Raw genomic sequence first — 18881 nt, forward strand, 5'->3', positions numbered from 1 at the left:
TTTTGTACTTCTTATACACTTACATTCAACTCTATCATTTCAAATATATTCTTTTCACTAAGCAGACAGAACCCATACAAGAATGCCACTTTTTAAGTGTTGAATATACATAAGGTATACAAAAATACAAGTTAGCATTACAAATTGTAAGGACATAAATCTTAGCCCACCAGAGCAATCATTACTTGCATATAAGATCTGGGAAATCCATGATTTGAACACTGCTCAGTCCCAGTGACTTTGGACTAGTTATCTACCTATACTCCTTTCACAGTACTCTATCTTGTGATTTTTGTCACTCCTCATTTCTTTGGTTCTTTTTAAACCCTACTCTTTCCTCTGACTGATATAGAAAGGGAAGTCAGAAGGATGTCACAGGGGCGTAGGCAAAAACAAAGGCCATCCACTGCAAAGTGTCTCTAATAGCTTCACTGAACAATTATATTAAATCTATCACTCTTGTGCTATACAACAAATATTACAAAATATCTGACCTGGTTATTGAGAAGATCCGTATTTTGATGATGAAGTGGATGAGTGGAAGATAAAGGTGCCCAGTGATGATCATCTGGAGGTTGAGACTGAGGTCTTTCATCACTTGTGCGGTCTAAGTGCAAGAGAGGGTGGGAAGGACTACTATCTACAGCCCCTGCTCCCCTCATAATTGAAACTAGTTGTTCTGAGGGTTGCTCTGCGCCTGGTGTTGGAGCATGGGAGCTCCAAGATCCTGTTTGGTCCCTAATGTCTCCTAACCGACCATAAATTGGGTTTGTGACACCCGTTGAATGGCCCTCCCCATCACCTGGCTGGCTTAGGTACTGAGGGAATGAGAGGCTTTGTGTTACTTGAGATGAGCTGTCCTTGCCATCCCGTATATGTGGGGTAGCTAAAAGATTGTGATGTAATGGATACAAAGGGCGAGTGTCAGCTGTCACATCCTCTTCATCATCTTCATCTTCCTCTTCCTCCTCCTCTTCTTCACTTCTCCTAGCTCTAGTCCTTCCTCTTCTTCCTCTACTGATCCCTCCACCTCCAGAATCAGAAACTGGAGCTGAACCTGCCTGATCCCTTTTGTCAAGGAGCTAAAGGAAAAGAAAATATGCCACTCAGTTTAACCATCATTATGAAACACATATATATATATATATATATATATATATATATATATATATATATATATATACATTTTTTTTTTTTTTTCAAACTATTCGCCATTTCCCGCATTAGCGAGGTAGCGTTAAGAACAGAGGACTGGGCCTTTGAGGGAATACCCTCACGTGGCCCCCTTCTCTGTTCCTTCTTTTGGAAAATTAAAAAAAAAAAGAGAGGGGAGGATTTCCAGCATCCCGCTCCCTCCCCTTTTAGTCGCCTTCTACGACACGCAGGGAATACGTGAGAAGTATTCTTTCTCCCCTATCCCTAGGAATAAAATAAATATATATATATATATATATATATATATATATATATATATATATGGTTATATATATATATATATATATAACCAGAGTACGAGCCCTTACTCAAAATTTTGTTTTGCTCGTACTTCATGACATGATCAAAACTCTCCTCTACGTAAATCCGTACTTCTGATAATCCATTACACTAGTGATGATGATATTCTGAGTATGAGACATTTTCATGCTTTGATATGTACAATATGTATGAACAATAGCTTGCTCAGACCTGTGACTCATGCAAGAAGGAAACTTAAGAAAAAGGATTGCCTAAATTAGCGAAACAAAGTGAGTGTCAATTAATCTCAAACAATTTGGCAGCAAACTGTAAAACAATTATAAGCAGTGAAAATGAATAAAACATATCAAGAGTTACCACAGACCCCAAAACATAGCATTACCACTAATTCAGCCTACCCTGCAAACCAGCTGTCATATATGTCTTTAACATATATGTCTTTAACAAGTCACACCTATCAAAGCAGTGTCTCATATATTCATTTATTATCTATTATACTTTGACGCTGTCTCCCATGTTAGCAAGGTAGCACAAGGCAACAGACGAAAGAAGGGCCCAACCCACCCACATACACATGTATATACATAAACGTCCACACATGCACATATACATACCTATACATTTCAACATACACATACATATACATACACAGACATATACATATATTTATTTATCTTATCTATTATACTTCATCACTGTCTCTCGCATTAGTGAGGTAGCACAAGGAAACAGAGGAAAGAATGGCCCAACCCACCCACATACACGTTTTATTATTTTATTTTGCTTTGTCGCTGTCTCCTGCGTTAGCGAGGTAGCGCAAGGAAACAGACGAAAAATTGGCCTACCCGCCCACATACACATGTATATACATACACGTCCACACACGCAAATATACATACCTATACATCTCAATGTCATGGTTGTTTAATTTGTTTATAGATGGGGTTGTTAGGGAGGTAAATGCAAGAGTTTTGGAAAGAGGGGCAAGTATGAAGTCTGTTGGGGATGAGAGAGCTTGGGAAGTGAGTCAGTTGTTGTTCGCTGATGATACAGCGCTGGTGGCTGATTCATGTGAGAAACTGCAGAAGCTGGTGACTGAGTTTGGTAAAGTGTGTGGAAGAAGAAAGTTAAGAGTAAATGTGAATAAGAGCAAGGTTATTAGGTACAGTAGGGTTGAGGGTCAAGTCAATTGGGAGGTGAGTTTGAATGGAGAAAAACTGGAGGAAGTGAAGTGTTTTAGATATCTGGGAGTGGATCTAGCAGCGGATGGAACCATGGAAGCGGAAGTGGATCATAGGGTGGGGGAGGGGGCGAAAATTCTGGGGGCCTTGAAGAATGTGTGGAAGTCGAGAACATTATCTCGGAAAGCAAAAATGGGTATGTTTGAAGGAATAGTGGTTCCAACAATGTTGTATGGTTGCGAGGCGTGGGCTATGGATAGAGTTGTGTGCAGGAGGATGGATGTGCTGGAAATGAGATGTTTGAGGACAATGTGTGGTGTGAGGTGGTTTGATCGAGTGAGTAACGTAAGGGTAAGAGAGATGTGTGGAAATAAAAAGAGCGTGGTTGAGAGAGCAGAAGAGGGTGTTTTGAAGTGGTTTGGGCACATGGAGAGAATGAGTGAGGAAAGATTGACCAAGAGGATATATGTGTCGGAGGTGGAGGGAACGAGGAGAAGAGGGAGACCAAATTGGAGGTGGAAAGAAGGAGTGAAAAAGATTTTGTGTGATTGGGGCCTGAACATGCAGGAGGGTGAAAGGAGGGCAAGGAATAGAGTGAATTGGAGTGATGTGGTATACCGGGGTTGACGTGCTGTCAGTGGATTGAATCGGGGCATGTGAAGCGTCTGGGGTAAACCATGGAAAGCTGTGTAGGTATGTATATTTGCGTGTGTGGACGTATGTATATACATGTGTATGGGGGGGGTTGGGCCATTTCTTTCGTCTGTTTCCTTGCGCTACCTCGCAAACGCGGGAGACAGCGACAAAGTATAATAAAAAAAATATATAACATCTCAATGTACACATATATATACACACAGACATATACATATACACATATACTTTATATATATATATATATATATATATATATATATATATATATATATATATATATATATATACATATAAAGGGGAAGTAAATGTTTATAGTTGTGTTACTGGAGTGATAGTTTTCATACATGGTGCTTTGACAAGAAAATAGTGAAATTAGAAAAAATGTAGCTTAGACATTGAAGCTTATTGTTACAGTGGTTAAATTGATGAGAACTACTATTGACGTTAGTGTAAATAAATTATACATTTCCCGTTTCCATAGCCAGAGGTTGAACCATTATGTGACATTCATTTTTTTCATTTCATTTCAAGCTAGAAGTTTCAGTTTTCTAAATTATTTCTTACATTTTTCATATGTATATATATGTATATGTGTGTGTGTGTGTATATGTGCGTATGTATGTGTATGTATATTTATATGTATATATATATATATATATTATCCCTGGGGATAGGGGTGAAAGAATACTTCCCACGCATTCCTCGCGTGTCGTAGAAGGCGACTAGAGGGGACAGGAGTGGGGGGCCAGAAATCCTCCCCTCCTTGTATTTTTTTAACTTTCTAAAATGGGAAACAGAAGAAGGAGTCACACGGGGAGTGCTCATCCTCCTCCAAGGCTCAGACTGGGGTGTCTAAATGTGTGTGGATGTAACCAAGATGTGAAAAAAGGAGAGATAGGTAGTATGTTTCAGGAAAGGAACCTGGATGTTTTGGCTCTGAGTGAAACGAAGCTCAAGGGTAAAGGGGAAGAGTGGTTTGGGAATGTCTTGGGAGTAAAGTCAGGGGTTAGTGAGAGGACAAGAGCAAGGGAAGGAGTAGCACTACTCCTGAAACAGGAGTTGTGAGAGTATGTGATAGAATGTAAGAAAGTAAATTCTCGATTAATATGGGTAAAACTGGAAGTTGATGGAGAGAGATGGGTGATTATTGGTGCATATGCACCTGGGCATGAGAAGAAAGATCATGAGAGGCAAGTGTTTTGGGAGCAGCTGAATGAGTGTGTTAGTGGTTTGGATGCACGAGACTGGGTTATAGTGATGGGTGATTTGAATGCAAAGGTGAGTTATGTGGCAGTTGAGGGAATAATTGGTATACATGGGGTGTTCGGTGTTGTAAATGGAAATGGTGAAGAGCTTGTAGATTTATGTGCTGAAAAAGGACTGGTGATTGGGAATACCTGGTTTAAAAAGCGAGATATACATAAGTATACGTATGTAAGTAGGAGAGATGGCCAGAGAGCGTTATTGGATGATGTGTTAATTGACAGGCGCGCAAAAGAGAGACTTTTGGATGTTAATGTGCTGAGAGGTGCAACTGGAGGGATGTCTGATCATTATCTTGTGGAGGATAAGGTGAAGATTTGTATGGGTTTTCAGAAAAGAAGAGAGAATGTTGGGGTGGAGAGGGTGGTGAGAGTAAGTGAGCTTGGGAAGGAGACCTGTGTGAGGAAGTACCTGGAGAGACTGAGTACAGAATGGAAAAAGGTGAGAACAATGGAAGTAAGGGGAGTGGGGGAGGAATGGGATGTATTTAGGGAATCAGTGATGGATTGCGCAAAAGATGCTTGTGGCATGAGAAGAGTGGGAGGTGGGTTGATTAGAAAGGGTAGTGAGTGGTGGGATGAAGAAGTAAGATTATTTGTGAAAGAGAAGAGAGAGGCATTTGGACGATTTTTGCAGGGAAAAAATGCAATTGAGTAGGAGATGTATAAAAGAAAGACACAGGAGGTCAAGAGAAAGGTGCAAGAGGTGAAGAAGAGGGCAAATGAGAGCTGGGGTGAGAGAGTATCATTAAATTTTAGGGAGAATGAAAAGATGTTCTGGAAGGAGGTAAATAAAGTGCGTAAGACAAGGGAGCAAATGGGAACTTCAGTGAAGGGCGCAAATGGGGAGGTGATAACAAGTAGTGGTGATGTGAGAAGGAGATGGAATGAGTATTTTGAAGGTTTGTTGAATGTGTTTGATGATAGAGTGGCAGATATAGGGTGTTTTGGTCGAGGTGGTGTGCAAAGTGAGAGGGTTAGGGAAAATGATTTGGTAAACAGAGAGGAGGTAGTAAAAGCTTTGCGGAAGATGAAAGCCTGCAAGGCAGCAGGTTTGGATGGTATTGCAGTGGAATTTATTAAAAAAGGGGGTGACTGTATTATTGACTGGTTGGTAAGGTTATTTAATGTATGTATGACTCATGGTGAGGTGCCTGAGGATTGGCGGAATGCTTGCATAGTGCCATTGTACAAAGGCAAAGGGGATAAGAGTGAGTGCTCAAATTACATAGGTATAAGTTTGTTGAGTATTCCTGGGAAATTATATGGGAGGGTATTGATTGAGAGGGTGAAGGCATGTACAGAGCATCAGATTGGGGAAGAGCAGTGTGGTTTCAGAAGTGGTAGAGGATGTGTGGATCAGGTGTTTGCTTTGAAGAATGTATGTGAGAAATACTTAGAAAAGAAAATGGATTTGTATGTAGCATTTATGGATCTGGAGAAGGCATATGATAGAGTTGATAGAGATGCTCTGTGGAAGGCATTAAGAATATATGGTGTTGGAGGCAAGTTGTTAGAAGCAGTGAAAAGTTTTTATCGAGGATGTAAGGCATGTGTACGTGTAGGAAGAGAGGAAAGTGATTGGTTCTCAGTGAATGTAGGTTTGCGGCAGGGGTGTGTGATGTCTCCATGGTTGTTTAATTTGTTTATGGATGGGGTTGTTAGGGAGGTGAATGCAAGAGTTTTGGAAAGAGGGGCAAGTATGAAGTCTGTTGGGGATGAGAGAGCTTGGGAAGTGAGTCAGTTGTTGTTCGCTGATGAAATACAGCGCTGGTGGCTGATTCATGTGAGAAACTGCAGAAGCTGGTGACTGAGTTTGGTAAAGTGTGTGAAAGAAGAAAGTTAAGAGTGAATGTGAATAAGAGCAAGGTCATTAGGTACAGTAGGGTTGAGGGTCAAGTCAATTGGGAGGTAAGTTTGAATGGAGAAAAACTGGAGGAAGTAAAGTGTTTTAGATATCTGGGAGTGGATCTGGCAGCATATTGAACCATGGAAGCGGAAGTGGATCATAGGGTGGGGGAGGAGGCGAAAATTCTGGGAGCCTTGAAGAATGTGTGGAAGTCGAGAACATTATCTCGGAAAGCAAAAATGGGTATGTTTGAAGGAATAGTGGTTCCAACAATGTTGTATGGTTGCGAGGCGTGGGCTATGGATAGAGTTGTGCGCAGGAGGATGGATGTGCTGGAAATGAGATGTTTGAGGACAATGTGTGGTGTGAGGTGGTTTGATCGAGTAAGTAACATAAGGGTAAGAGAGATGTGTGGAAATAAAAAGAGCGTGGTTGAGAGAGCAGAAGAGGGTGTTTTGAAATGGTTTAGGCACATGGAGAGAATGAGTGAGGAAAGATTGACCAAGAGGATATATGTGTCGGAGGTGGAGGGAACGAGGAGAAGTGGGAGACCAAATTGGAGGTGGAAAGATGGAGTGGAAAAGATTTTGAGTGCTTGGGGCCTGAACTTGCAGGAGGGTGAAAGGCGGGCAAGGAATAGAGTGAATTGGATCGATGTGGTATACCGGGGTTGACGTGCTGTCAGTGGATTGAATCAGGGCATGTGAAGCGTCTGGGGCAAACCATGGAAAGTTGTGTGGGGCCTGGATGTGGAAAGGGAGCTATGGTTTCGGGCATTATTGCGTGACAGCTGGAGACTGAGTGTGAACGAATGGGGCCTTTGTTGTCGTTTCCTAGTGCTACCTCGCACATATGAGGGGGGAGGGGGATGGTATTCCATGTGTGGCGAGGTGGCGATGGGAATGAATAGGGGCAGGCAGTGTGTATTGCGTGCATGGATATATATGTATGTGTCTGTGTGTGTATATATATGTGTACATTGAGATGTATAGGTATGTATATTTGCGTGTGTGTGTGTACATTGTGTATGGGGGTGGGTTGTGCCATTTCTTTCGTCTGTTTCCTTGCGCTACGTCGCAAACGCGGGAGACAGTGACAAAGCAAAATAAATAAATGAATATAATATATCTTTTTCTTTCTTTCATACCATTCGCCATTTCCCACGTCAGCGAGGTAGCGTTAAGAACAGAGGACTGGGCCTCTGAGGAAACATCCTCATCCAGCCACCTTCTCTGTTCCTTCCTTTGGGAAAAAAAAAAAAAGAGAGGGGAGGATTTCCAGCCCCCCGCTCCCTTCCCTTTTAGTTGCCTTCTACGACAGGCAGGGAATACATGGGAAGTATTCTTTCTCCCCTTTCCCCATATATATATATGCAGGGAATATGGAGGTAGAATTCTTTCTCACCTATCCTAGGAAACTTATATAAGAAATTCTGCTTCTTAAGGCTGTCCATACAGCTCATGACATAGGCAAGTCACTTATAAAATAATGTTTGCTTCTTAAGCCAGTCCATACAACTCATGATATAAGCAGAGGCATCTCATGCAGGAAAGTTTGCTTCTTAAGACTACCTGTACAACCCTTAACACAAGCAAAGGCACATTATGTAGGAAAGTTTGCTTCTTAAGACTGTCTGTACAACTCATGACACAAGAGCAGGCAACAGACACACCAGACTTGAGCTTCTTCATGGGGGAGCAATTTTTGATTTAAGCTTAGATTTACAAGCTTTCATTTCTTAATGCCCTTAGAACCCAAGATGGCTATCACAAATACACAATGTGTAAGGGATAGAAATGAAAAAAATGTTTTGTAGAAATTGGGGTATGAAATGGCACAAACTAATAACAATGCTTCCATGTGAGTACCTGTACACAAACTGGATCAGTCACAGGTTAAGCTTGGGCAAGTGGGTGCACCACATGTTCTGACCATGCACATGTAGTCCAGAGGCTAATCTTGAGGGTTCAAAAAGAATCAAGTCAATCTGAGCGTGTTGAGACCATGCAGGTACAAATCAGCGTTGGGGAATTTGGTCCATTATTTCCAAAGTCCGTCAGATCAAGGTCCATAAAATAGAGGGTTTACTATACTTCTTCAGCAGTTCTCTACAGTTTACTTTGCCAAGTGCTTTTGCAAAAATCTAGAAAAGTTTCCATTCTTTTCTTTTATATAACAGTTTTACATGGCATTATTGCAAGCTTGCTGTTGTGTCTGCATGCTATTATCAGAAATAAAACCATACTGGCCTTCATGTATGAGTTTGTTGTCAGTAAGATGTTCCTTTAGTCTTTACTACTCTCCTAAGTACTTTCATTATATGTCATGTTAATCTGAATGGCCTAAGTGAAGGTGTCCAGATTGAAGATGAGAATGTACAACTGGTATACATCTGTGGAATGTGGTTTCAGATGGGTTTATATCTTGAGGGGCGGTGTCTAAGATTGAGTTGGGAAAAAGGTTATTTAGTGCTTGTCCAGTCAAGCTGGTGAGTATATGTTCACCTATTTTGTTTGTTGAGGGAAGGGAATGTTTTTATAGGTTGCTGAAGTGTGGAGCATGCGTAAGCATTTTCATTTCATCCTGGAAGTTGGTGGTCAGTTATGGAGTGATTTGGATAGGAAGGGTCTAGTGCTTTTGCAGAAAAATAGGTACAAAGAATATTGAAGTGGGAATGAATAGGAGGATCTTTATATATGTGTAGGTGCTGAGTGTCTCTGGTTATTAATCATCCAGGTACTGTTCTGAGTGCTTTATTTAGAGTGGTTTAGTGTTATATTTGCTTTTGTGAGAGAGTGGATGACCAATCAGGTGAGGCAATGTTTAGGAGTGGATAAATTGTTTGTAGAGGATACTAAGGGATTCTTTTTCTTGTCTAAATCTGGTATAAGAAAATGTTCTACAGGTATTTTATTTGTTTGTTGCTTCAGTGTCCTTGTTCATGGAGTGGAGAGTGAATGTCATGAATGTTCTGTGTGATGCTCGGATAAAATGGTGTTTGTTGAAAGGGACTAACTTGTCATTAAAGGTTACAGGAAGTTGCAGGTATGATTCATGTCTGTGTATGGTCGAAAAAGGAAAAATTATCACAGCTGAAATGTTAGTGTGGAGAAGAAAGTATGAGAGAGCTGACGTATTTCATATGCAATCTAGCCTGGAAGAAAAAAGGTTGTGCATGAGGACTAAATGAAAGCTGTCATTGTACAATCCATTGACCGCATCGACCATGGTATACCATATCGTTCCAATTCACTCTATGAACATGTACATGTGTATATATGTATATATATAAATATATATATATATATATATATATATATATATATATATATATATATATATATATATATATATATATATATATATTTTTTTTTTTCCCGCTGTCTCCCGCGTTTCCGAGGTAGCGCAAGGAAACAGACGAAAGAAATGGCCCAACCCACACCATACACTTGAATATACATACGTCCAAACACGCAAATATTCATATCTACACAGCTTTCCATGGTTTACCCCAGATGCTTCACATGCCCTGATTCAATCCACTGACAGCACGCCAACCCCGGTACACCACATCGATCCAATTCATTCTATTCCTTGCCCTCCTTCCACCCTCCTGCATATATATATATTATATATATATATATATATATATATATATATATATATATATATATATTTTATATATATTATATTATACTTTGTCGCTGTCTCCCGCGTTTCCGAGGTAGCGCAAGGAAACAGACGAAAGAAATGGCCCAACCCCCCCCATACACATGTATATACATACGTCCACACATGCAAATGTACATACCTACACAGCTTTCCATGGTTTACCCCAGACGCTTCACATGCCCCGATTCAATCCACTGACAGCACGTCAACCCCGGTATACCACATCGCTCCAATTCACTCTATTCCTTGCCCTCCTTTCACCCTCCTGCATGTTCAGGTCCCGATCACACAAAATCTTTTTCACTCCATCTTTCCACCTCCAATTTGGTCTCCCTCTTCTCCTCGTTCCCTCCACCTCCGACACATATATCCTCTTGGTCAATCTTTCCTCACTCATTCTCTCCATGTGCCCAAACCACTTCAAAACACCCTCTTCTGCTTTCAAAACCACGCTCTTTTTATTTCCACACATCTCTCTTACCCTTACGTTACTCACTCGATCAAACCACCTCACACCACACATTGTCCTCAAACATCTCATTTCCAGCACATCCATCCTCCTGCGCACAACTCTATCCATAGCCCACGCCTCGCAACCATACAACATTGTTGGAACCACTATTCCTTCAAACATACCCATTTTTGCTTTCCGAGATTATGTTCTCGACTTCCACACATTCTTCAAGGCTCCCAGAATTTTCGCCCCCTCCCCCACCCTATGATCCACTTCCGCTTCCATGGTTCCATCCGCTGCCAGATCCACTCCCAGATATCTAAAACACTTCACTTCCTCCAGTTTTTCTCCATTCAAACTCACCTCCCAATTGACTTGACCCTCAACCCTACTGTACCTAATAACCTTGCTCTTATTCACATTTACTCTTAACTTTCTTCTTCCACACACTTTACCAAACTCAGTCACCAGCTTCTGCAGTTTCTCACATGAATCAGCCACCAGCGCTGTATCATCAGCGAACAACAACTGAATATATATATATATTTTTTTTTTATACTTTGTCGCTGTCTCCCGCGTTTGCGAGGTAGCGCAAGGAAACAGACGAAAGAAATGGCCCAACCCCCCCATACACATGCATATACACACGTCCACACACGCAAATATACACACCTACACCTGGATTTGTATGTAGCATTTATGGATCTGGAGAAGGCATATGATAGAGTTGATAGAGATGCTCTGTGGAAGGTATTAAGAATATATGGTGTGGGAGGAAAGTTGTTAGAAGCAGTGAAAAGTTTTTATCGAGGATGTAAGGCATGTGTACGTGTAGGAAGAGAGGAAAGTGATTGGTTCTCAGTGAATGTAGGTTTGCGGCAGGGGTGTGTGATGTCTCCATGGTTGTTTAATTTGTTTATGGATGGGGTTGTTAGGGAGGTAAATGCAAGAGTTTTGGAAAGGGGCAAGTATAAAGTCTGTTGGGGATGAGAGAGCCTGGGAAGTGAGTCAGTTGTTGTTCGCTGATGATACAGCGCTGGTGGCTGATTCATGTGAGAAACTGCAGAAGCTGGTGACTGAGTTTGGAAAAGTGTGTGGAAGAAGAAAGTTAAGAGTAAATGTGAATAAGAGCAAGGTTATTAGGTACAGTAGGGTTGAGGGTCAAGTCAATTGGGAGGTGAGTTTGAATGGAGAAAAACTGGAGGAAGTGAAGTGTTTTAGATATCTGGGAGTGGATCTGGCAGCGGATGGAACCATGGAAGCAGAAGTGGATCATAGGGTGGGGGAGGGGGCGAGAATTTTGGGGGCCTTGAAGAATGTGTGGAAGTCGAGAACATTATCTCGGAAAGCAAAAATGGGTATGTTTGAAGGAATAGTGGTTCCAACAATGTTGTATGGTTGCGAGGCTTGGGCTATGGATAGAGTTGTGCGCAGGAGGATGGATGTGCTGGAAATGAGATGTTTGAGGACAGTGTGTGGTGTGAGGTGGTTTGATCGAGTGAGTAACGTAAGGGTAAGAGAGATGTGTGGAAATAAAAAGAGCGTGGTTGAGAGAGCAGAAGAGGGTGTTTTGAAGTGGTTTGGGCACATAGAGAGAATGAGTGAGGAAAGATTGACCAAGAGGATATATGTGTCGGAGGTGGAGGGAACGAGGAGAAGAGGGAGACCAAATTGGAGGTGGAAAGATGGAGTGAAAAAGATTTTGTGTGATCGGGGCCTGAACATGCAGGAGGGTGAAAGGAGGGCAAGGAATAGAGTGAATTGGAGCGATGTGGTATACTGGGGTTGACGTGCTGTCAGTGGATTGAATCAAGGCATGTGAAGCGTCTGGGGTAAACCATGGAAAGCTGTGTAGGTATGTATATTTGTGTGTGTGGACGTATGTATATACATGTGTATGGGGGTGGGTTGGGCCATTTCTTTCGTCTGTTTCCTTGCGCTACCTCGCAAACGCGGGAGACAGCGACAAAGTATAATAAAAAAAAATAATAAATAATATATACATTTATTTATTTTGCTTTGTCGCTGTCTCCCGTGTTAGCAAGGTAGCGCAAGGAAACATACGAAAGAATGGCCCAATCCACCCACATGCACATGTATATACATACACGTCCACACACGCAAATATACATACCTATACATCTCAACATATACACATATATACACACACAGACATATACATATATATACACATGTACATAATTCATACTGTCTGCTTTTATTCATTCCCATTGCCACCCTGCCACACATGGAATAACAACCCCCTCCCCCTGCATGTGTGCGAGGTAGCTCTAGGAAAAGACAACAAAGGCCACATTCGTTCACACTCAGTCTCTAGCTGTAATGTAATAATGCACCAAAACCACAGCTCCCTTTCCACATCCAGGCCCCACACAACTTTCCAACTTCACATGCCCTGGTTCAATCCATTGACAGCACGTCGACCTCAGTACACCACATCGTTCCAATTCACTCTATTCCTTGCACCCCTTTCATCCTCCTGCATGTTCAGGCCCCAATCACTCAAAATCTTTTTCACTCCATCTTTCCACCTCCAATTTGGTCTCCCACTTCTCCTCGTTCCCTACAACTCTGACACATATATATCCTCTTGGTCAATCTTTCCTCACTCATTCTACCCATGTGACCAAACCATTTCAAAACACTCTTTTCTGCTCTCTCAACCACACTCTTTTTATTACCATACATCTCTCTTACCCTAGTATTACTTACTGGATCAAACCACCTCACACCACATATTGTCCTCAAACATCTCATTTCCAGCACATCCACCCTCCTGTGCACAACTCTATCTATAGCCAATGCCTCGCAACTATATAACATTGTTGGAACCACTATTCCTTCAAAATACCCATTTTTTCTTTCTGAGATAATGTTCTCAACTTCCACACATTCTTCAATACTCCCAGAACTTTCGCCCCCTCCCCCACCCTATGATCCACTTCCGCTTCCACGGTTCCATCCACTGCCAAATCCCCTCCCAGATATCTAAAACACTTCACTTCCTCCAGTTTTTCTCCATTCAAACTTACCTCCCAGTTGACTTGTCCCTCAACCTTACTGTACCTAATAGCCTTGCTCTTATTCACATTTACTCTTGGCTTTCTTCTTTCACACACTTTACCAGACTCATTCACCAGCTTCTGCAGTTCCTCACACAAATCAGCCACCAGCGCTGTATCATCAGCGAACAACAATTGACTCACTTCCCAAGCTCTCTCATCCTCAACAGACTGCATACCTGCCCCTCTTTCCAAAACTCTTGCATTCACCTCCCTAACAACCCCATCAATAAATAAATTAAACAACCATAGAGACATCACACACCCCTGCCTTCACCCTCTCAATCAATACTCTCCCATATAATTTCCCAGGAATACTCAACAGACTTATACCTCTGTAATTTGAGCACTCACTCTTATCCCCTTTGCCTTTGAAAAATGGCACTATGCAAGCATTCCGCCAATCCTCAGGCACCTCACCATGAGTCATACATACATCAAATAACCTTACCAACCAGTCAACAATACAGTCACCCCCTTTTTTAATAAATTCCACTGCAATACCATCCAAACCTGCTGCCTTGCCGGCTTTCATCTTCCACAAAGCTTTTACTATCTCTTCTCTATTTACCAAATCATTTTCCCTAACCCTCTCACTTTGCACACCATCTCGACCAAAACATCCTATATCTGCTACTCTATCATCAAACACATTCAACAAACCTTCAAAATACTCACTCCATCTCCTTCTCACATCACCACTACTTGTTATCACCACCCCATTAGCCCCCTTCACTGAAGTTCCCATTTGTTCCCTTGTCATATGCATTTTATTTACCTCCTTCCAAAACATCTTTTTATTCTCCCTTAAATCTAATGATACTCTCTCACCTCAGCTCTCATTTGCCCTCTTTTTCACCTCTTGCACCTTTCTCTTGACCTCCTACCTCTTTCTTTTATACATCTCCCACTCATTTGCATTATTTCCCTGCAAAAATTGTCCAAATGCCTCTCTCTTCTCTTTCACTAATACTGTTACTTCTTCATCCCACCACTCACTACCCTTTCTAATCTGCCCATCTCCCACCCTTCTCATGCCACAAGCAGCTTTTGCGCAAGCCATCACTGCTTCCCTAAATACATCCCATTCCTCCCCCACTCCCCATACGTCCTTTGTTCTCACCTTTTTCCATTCTGTATTTAGTCTCTCCTGGTACTTCCTCACAAGTCTCCTTCCCAAGCTCACTTACTCTCACCACTCTCTTCACCCCAACATTCTCTCTTCTTTTCTGAAAACACCTACAAATCTTCTCCTTCGCCTCCACAAGATAATGATTAGACATCCCTCCAGTTGCACCTCTCAGCACATTAATATCCAAAAGTCTCTCTTTCGCGCACCTATCAATTAACACATGATCCAATAACACTCTCTGGCCATCTCTCCTACTTACATACGTATACTTATGTATATCTCTCTTTTTAAACCAGGTATTCCCAATCACCAGTCCTTTTTCAGCACACTGAACAGCCCATGTATACCAATTATTCCCTCAACTGCCACATTACTCACCTTTGCATTCAAATCACCCATCACTATAACCCGGTCTCGTGCATCAAAACCACTCACACTCATTCGGCTGCTCCCAAACACTTGCCTCTCATGATCTTTCTTTGTCGTTGTCTCCTCCATTAGCGAAGTAGCACAAGGAAACATGCGAAAGAATGGCCCAACCCACCCACATACACATGAATATAGAAAAACGCCCACACACGCACATATACATACTCGGTGAACAGCAACTGACTCATTTCCCAAGCCTTCTCACTTAGACTGCATATTTGCCCTCTCCAAAACTCTTGCATTTACCTCCCTAACCACCCCATCCATAAAAAAAATTAAACAACCAAGAAGACACCACACACCCTTGCCACAGACTGACCTTCACTGGGAACCAATCACTCTCCTCTCTTCCTACTCGTATAAATGCCTTACATGCTTGGTAAAAACTTTTCTCTGCTTCTAGCATCTTACCTCCCACACCATATACTTTTAAGACCTTCCACAAAGCAAATCTATCAATCCTATCATATGCCTTCTCCAGATCCATAAATGCTACATAAAAATTTATGTTTTTCTAAGTATTTCTCACACATATTCTTCAAACACCTGATCCACACACCCTCTACCACTTCTGAAACCACACTGCTCTTCCCCAGTCTGATGCTCTGTACATGCCTTCAACCTCTCAATTAATACCCTCTCATATAATTTCCCAGGAATACTCACCTTTTTTCCTTTGTCTTTGTACAAAGGCACTATGCATGCTTTCCCCCAATCCTTAGGCACTTCACCATGGTCTGTACATACAGTGAATATCCTTACCAACCAATCAACAACACAGTCATCCCCTTTTTTAATAAATTCCTCTGCAACACCATCCAAATCCACTGCCATGCCATATTTCATCTTCCACAAAGCTTTCACTACCTCTTCTCTCTTTATCAAACCAGTTGGTCTCCGTAGCTATTCTCCTAGGGTAGGACTATGGAGACCAGTTAGGGACCTTGTCATCTCAAGTTTTTCTCACATACAAATTCCTGCTACATCATAATCATATTGAGGCCCTCTTTCAGTCTGATCCATCCAAATTAATTTACATTCACCTGCATTGAACTTTATCAACCATGAATCAGAGCAGCTTCTGGGTTTGTCATGGTCCCCTTGAAAGTTGATGTGATTCTCCATGCTTTTCACTTCCCTCATGACTTTTACATCATCTTCAAACACATTTGGGTAGGATTCTATACTTCCTGTCACGTTATTCACATATATCAAGAAGAGTAATCGTCCTAGATCACTGCCCCAAAGAAATCCACCAATGATCTCAACCCATTTTGAGAAGACTCCCCCTTGACATGCATCCTTTGTTCCCTTCCACTAAGATAAGCTTTCATTCACTGAGGGAGTCTCCTCCTTATGTCTGCCCGGTGATTCAGCTTCGTAATTAGCTTCCTATGTGGTACAGTGTCAAATTCTTTCTGGCAGTCCACTGAGCTCACTCTCTTGTAGATATATATGAGATTCATTACACATGACTACTTTTCCCTAAAACCATACCGTCTCTCTCTTAGGTAAATTTTCCTCTGTAGAATGTCATCCATTTGCATTCTAATCATCTATTTCAGGAACCTTACAAACTTCTTGGCAGTCAGTGTCCGTTCTGAGTGCATTGTTTTGTGTGGCTTGCAGCTTTGATATATTTCCTTTTGAGAGGGTGAAAGACTAGGCAAGTAAAACATAGTTTGAAGTGTTGCAAATAAATTGTTTGTAGAAAATGTCATGGGATTCTTTTTCTAGTCCAACTCTGATGCCAGTTAGTACTCTGAAGGCAATTAGTGTGCATGCTGCTTTTGTGCTGATGTTATTGGGGTGAGGAGTGAATGTCATGTGTATGTCATATGTGATGCCTAGAATAGTTACTTTGGTCAAGGGAGAGACTGCCCATTCAAGAAAACTGGAGGTTATAGGCTGGATTCATGTCTGTCTATAAGAGTGATTGAAGACATTCTGTTCGAAGTGAGCCACTGTTCTAGTTGTGTAATACAGTGCCTGCATGTCTGATGTTTCTACTGTGGTGTCTGGGCTCTGTGTACTAAATGTAAGGTCATCTGCATATGAAAGGACCTTCATCTTGAGGTTTGTCTAAGGTATTGTGAGGTTGTGTAGGAAGAGACTGAAGAGAACTGGAGAAAGAATGGCTCCTTGGGAACCTCCATTTCAAAGTTGAAGTGTTTTATAGGTAAAAAGCCATTGTGAGTGACTCTAGCATAGCAGCCACCATATATAACACTGACAAAACCCATACACGCTGATATAACCCAGCAAGCACCAAACAACTGACCTCCCAAATCAGTCTTAAACTCCAACCCACTAAACATACACCAATCAGAAACCACACTCCCAAAACAAAGACAAAAGGCACTTTCTTGCTAATGCTGCGGACATCACCCACCACTACAACACTATCAACAGCATTTCATCATATCCCAAGAACCTTCATGCCTACCATGAAACTGTCATGAACATACTGAGCACTTACTCCTCAATTACCTAACATTCTCTGAACATACACACACATGCAACATCACAACACTTTTTTACTAGTGGTCCTAACTGGCGGACATGGCCAGCTTCCTTAGTGCTACAGGAGGCTTCCTTAGTGCTGCAGGAGGCTCATAGGTGACTTCTGAGGCGGGAAGTAAGAAAGAACCTTACAGACTACACCGGTTAGAAGACTGGTCTGTAGTTCTGTAACTGTTCCCTGTCTCCTTCTATCCAGACAGGTTTGGTGTTTGCACTTTTCCACCACCTTGGAACTTTCCCTTTCTTCAGTGATATGTCAGTAGTTCAAATGATCTGCCTAGTCTCTCTACATACATCTCCAACACATACAGTGAAATTTTATCAGGACCATGAGTCTTGTATGAGTTGAGACCTTTAAGCATTCTATTAAAGTTTCCTCTAAATATTTGAGTGCTTTCCAGAATCTACTCCCCACTCCATATCCCTAGTGTGGGGCTATAGCATCCTCTACTGTGAAAACACTTTGAACTTGTCATCTATTTCCTCACATATCCTTACATCATCACTTACAATTCTTCGCACAGAATCCATTGGTGTGTAATTACCCCTATTTGTACTATGTGGGTTGGGAGTTTTACAATCATGGAGCCCCATATCTTGAACATTTCATACTATCAAATGTTTGCTGCCAGCATTATCCATGTCTTTTCAGTCATTTTATTCCATTCATCCATCACTATCATACCCATACTATAAAAGTACTTTGTCACATCCTTCTTAATAAGTTTCTTGCTTAAATTCATGTTTTGTCCACTAGTTGTACTATCTCTAGATCTCTCAAGGAACTGTTCACTGTCCATATCATCAATCTGTTTTATTGACTGAGTTATCCATCACTCTTCTGTCTTCCAAGGTGGCTAAATTTAAGAGCTCTAGCCTTCTGTAAATCAGATTTCTTAATTCTGTACCATCTTTGTTGCTCTCCTCTGGCCATGTCCTTAAATATGAGGTGAGCAACTTCCTGAATATTTTCTGTCTACCTATCTATATCTCTGAAGCCCATTCTCTCTGGGAACTCCCATCAAAGGGGTGGCCACAGCAAAGGAGTCCACATACACCTGTCCTTATGTATCTCCCTCACATACACTATTCCATGCATTCTTCCACTATTTCTTTCCCTCCAGTACTCTTCCACTCCATTTCCCCTTGTCATGCCAACCCCT

At 41.6% G+C, this 18881-nt stretch overlaps 1 protein-coding gene across 2 annotated transcripts in view; it reads right to left on the reverse strand.

Annotated features, from left to right (window-relative positions):
- Positions 1–18881, reverse strand: part of LOC139747028 (uncharacterized) — a 585752-nt gene that overhangs the window by 229830 nt on the left and 337041 nt on the right. For both annotated transcript variants that reach the window (XM_071658778.1, XM_071658771.1), the window contains one exon: positions 495–1082. In XM_071658778.1, coding sequence (XP_071514879.1) covers positions 495–1082 — 588 coding nt within the window. The remainder of the gene's footprint in view (positions 1–494; positions 1083–18881) is intronic.

Source organism: Panulirus ornatus, chromosome 5, assembly GCF_036320965.1.
Source record: "Panulirus ornatus isolate Po-2019 chromosome 5, ASM3632096v1, whole genome shotgun sequence".
NCBI lineage: Eukaryota > Metazoa > Arthropoda > Malacostraca > Decapoda > Palinuridae > Panulirus > Panulirus ornatus.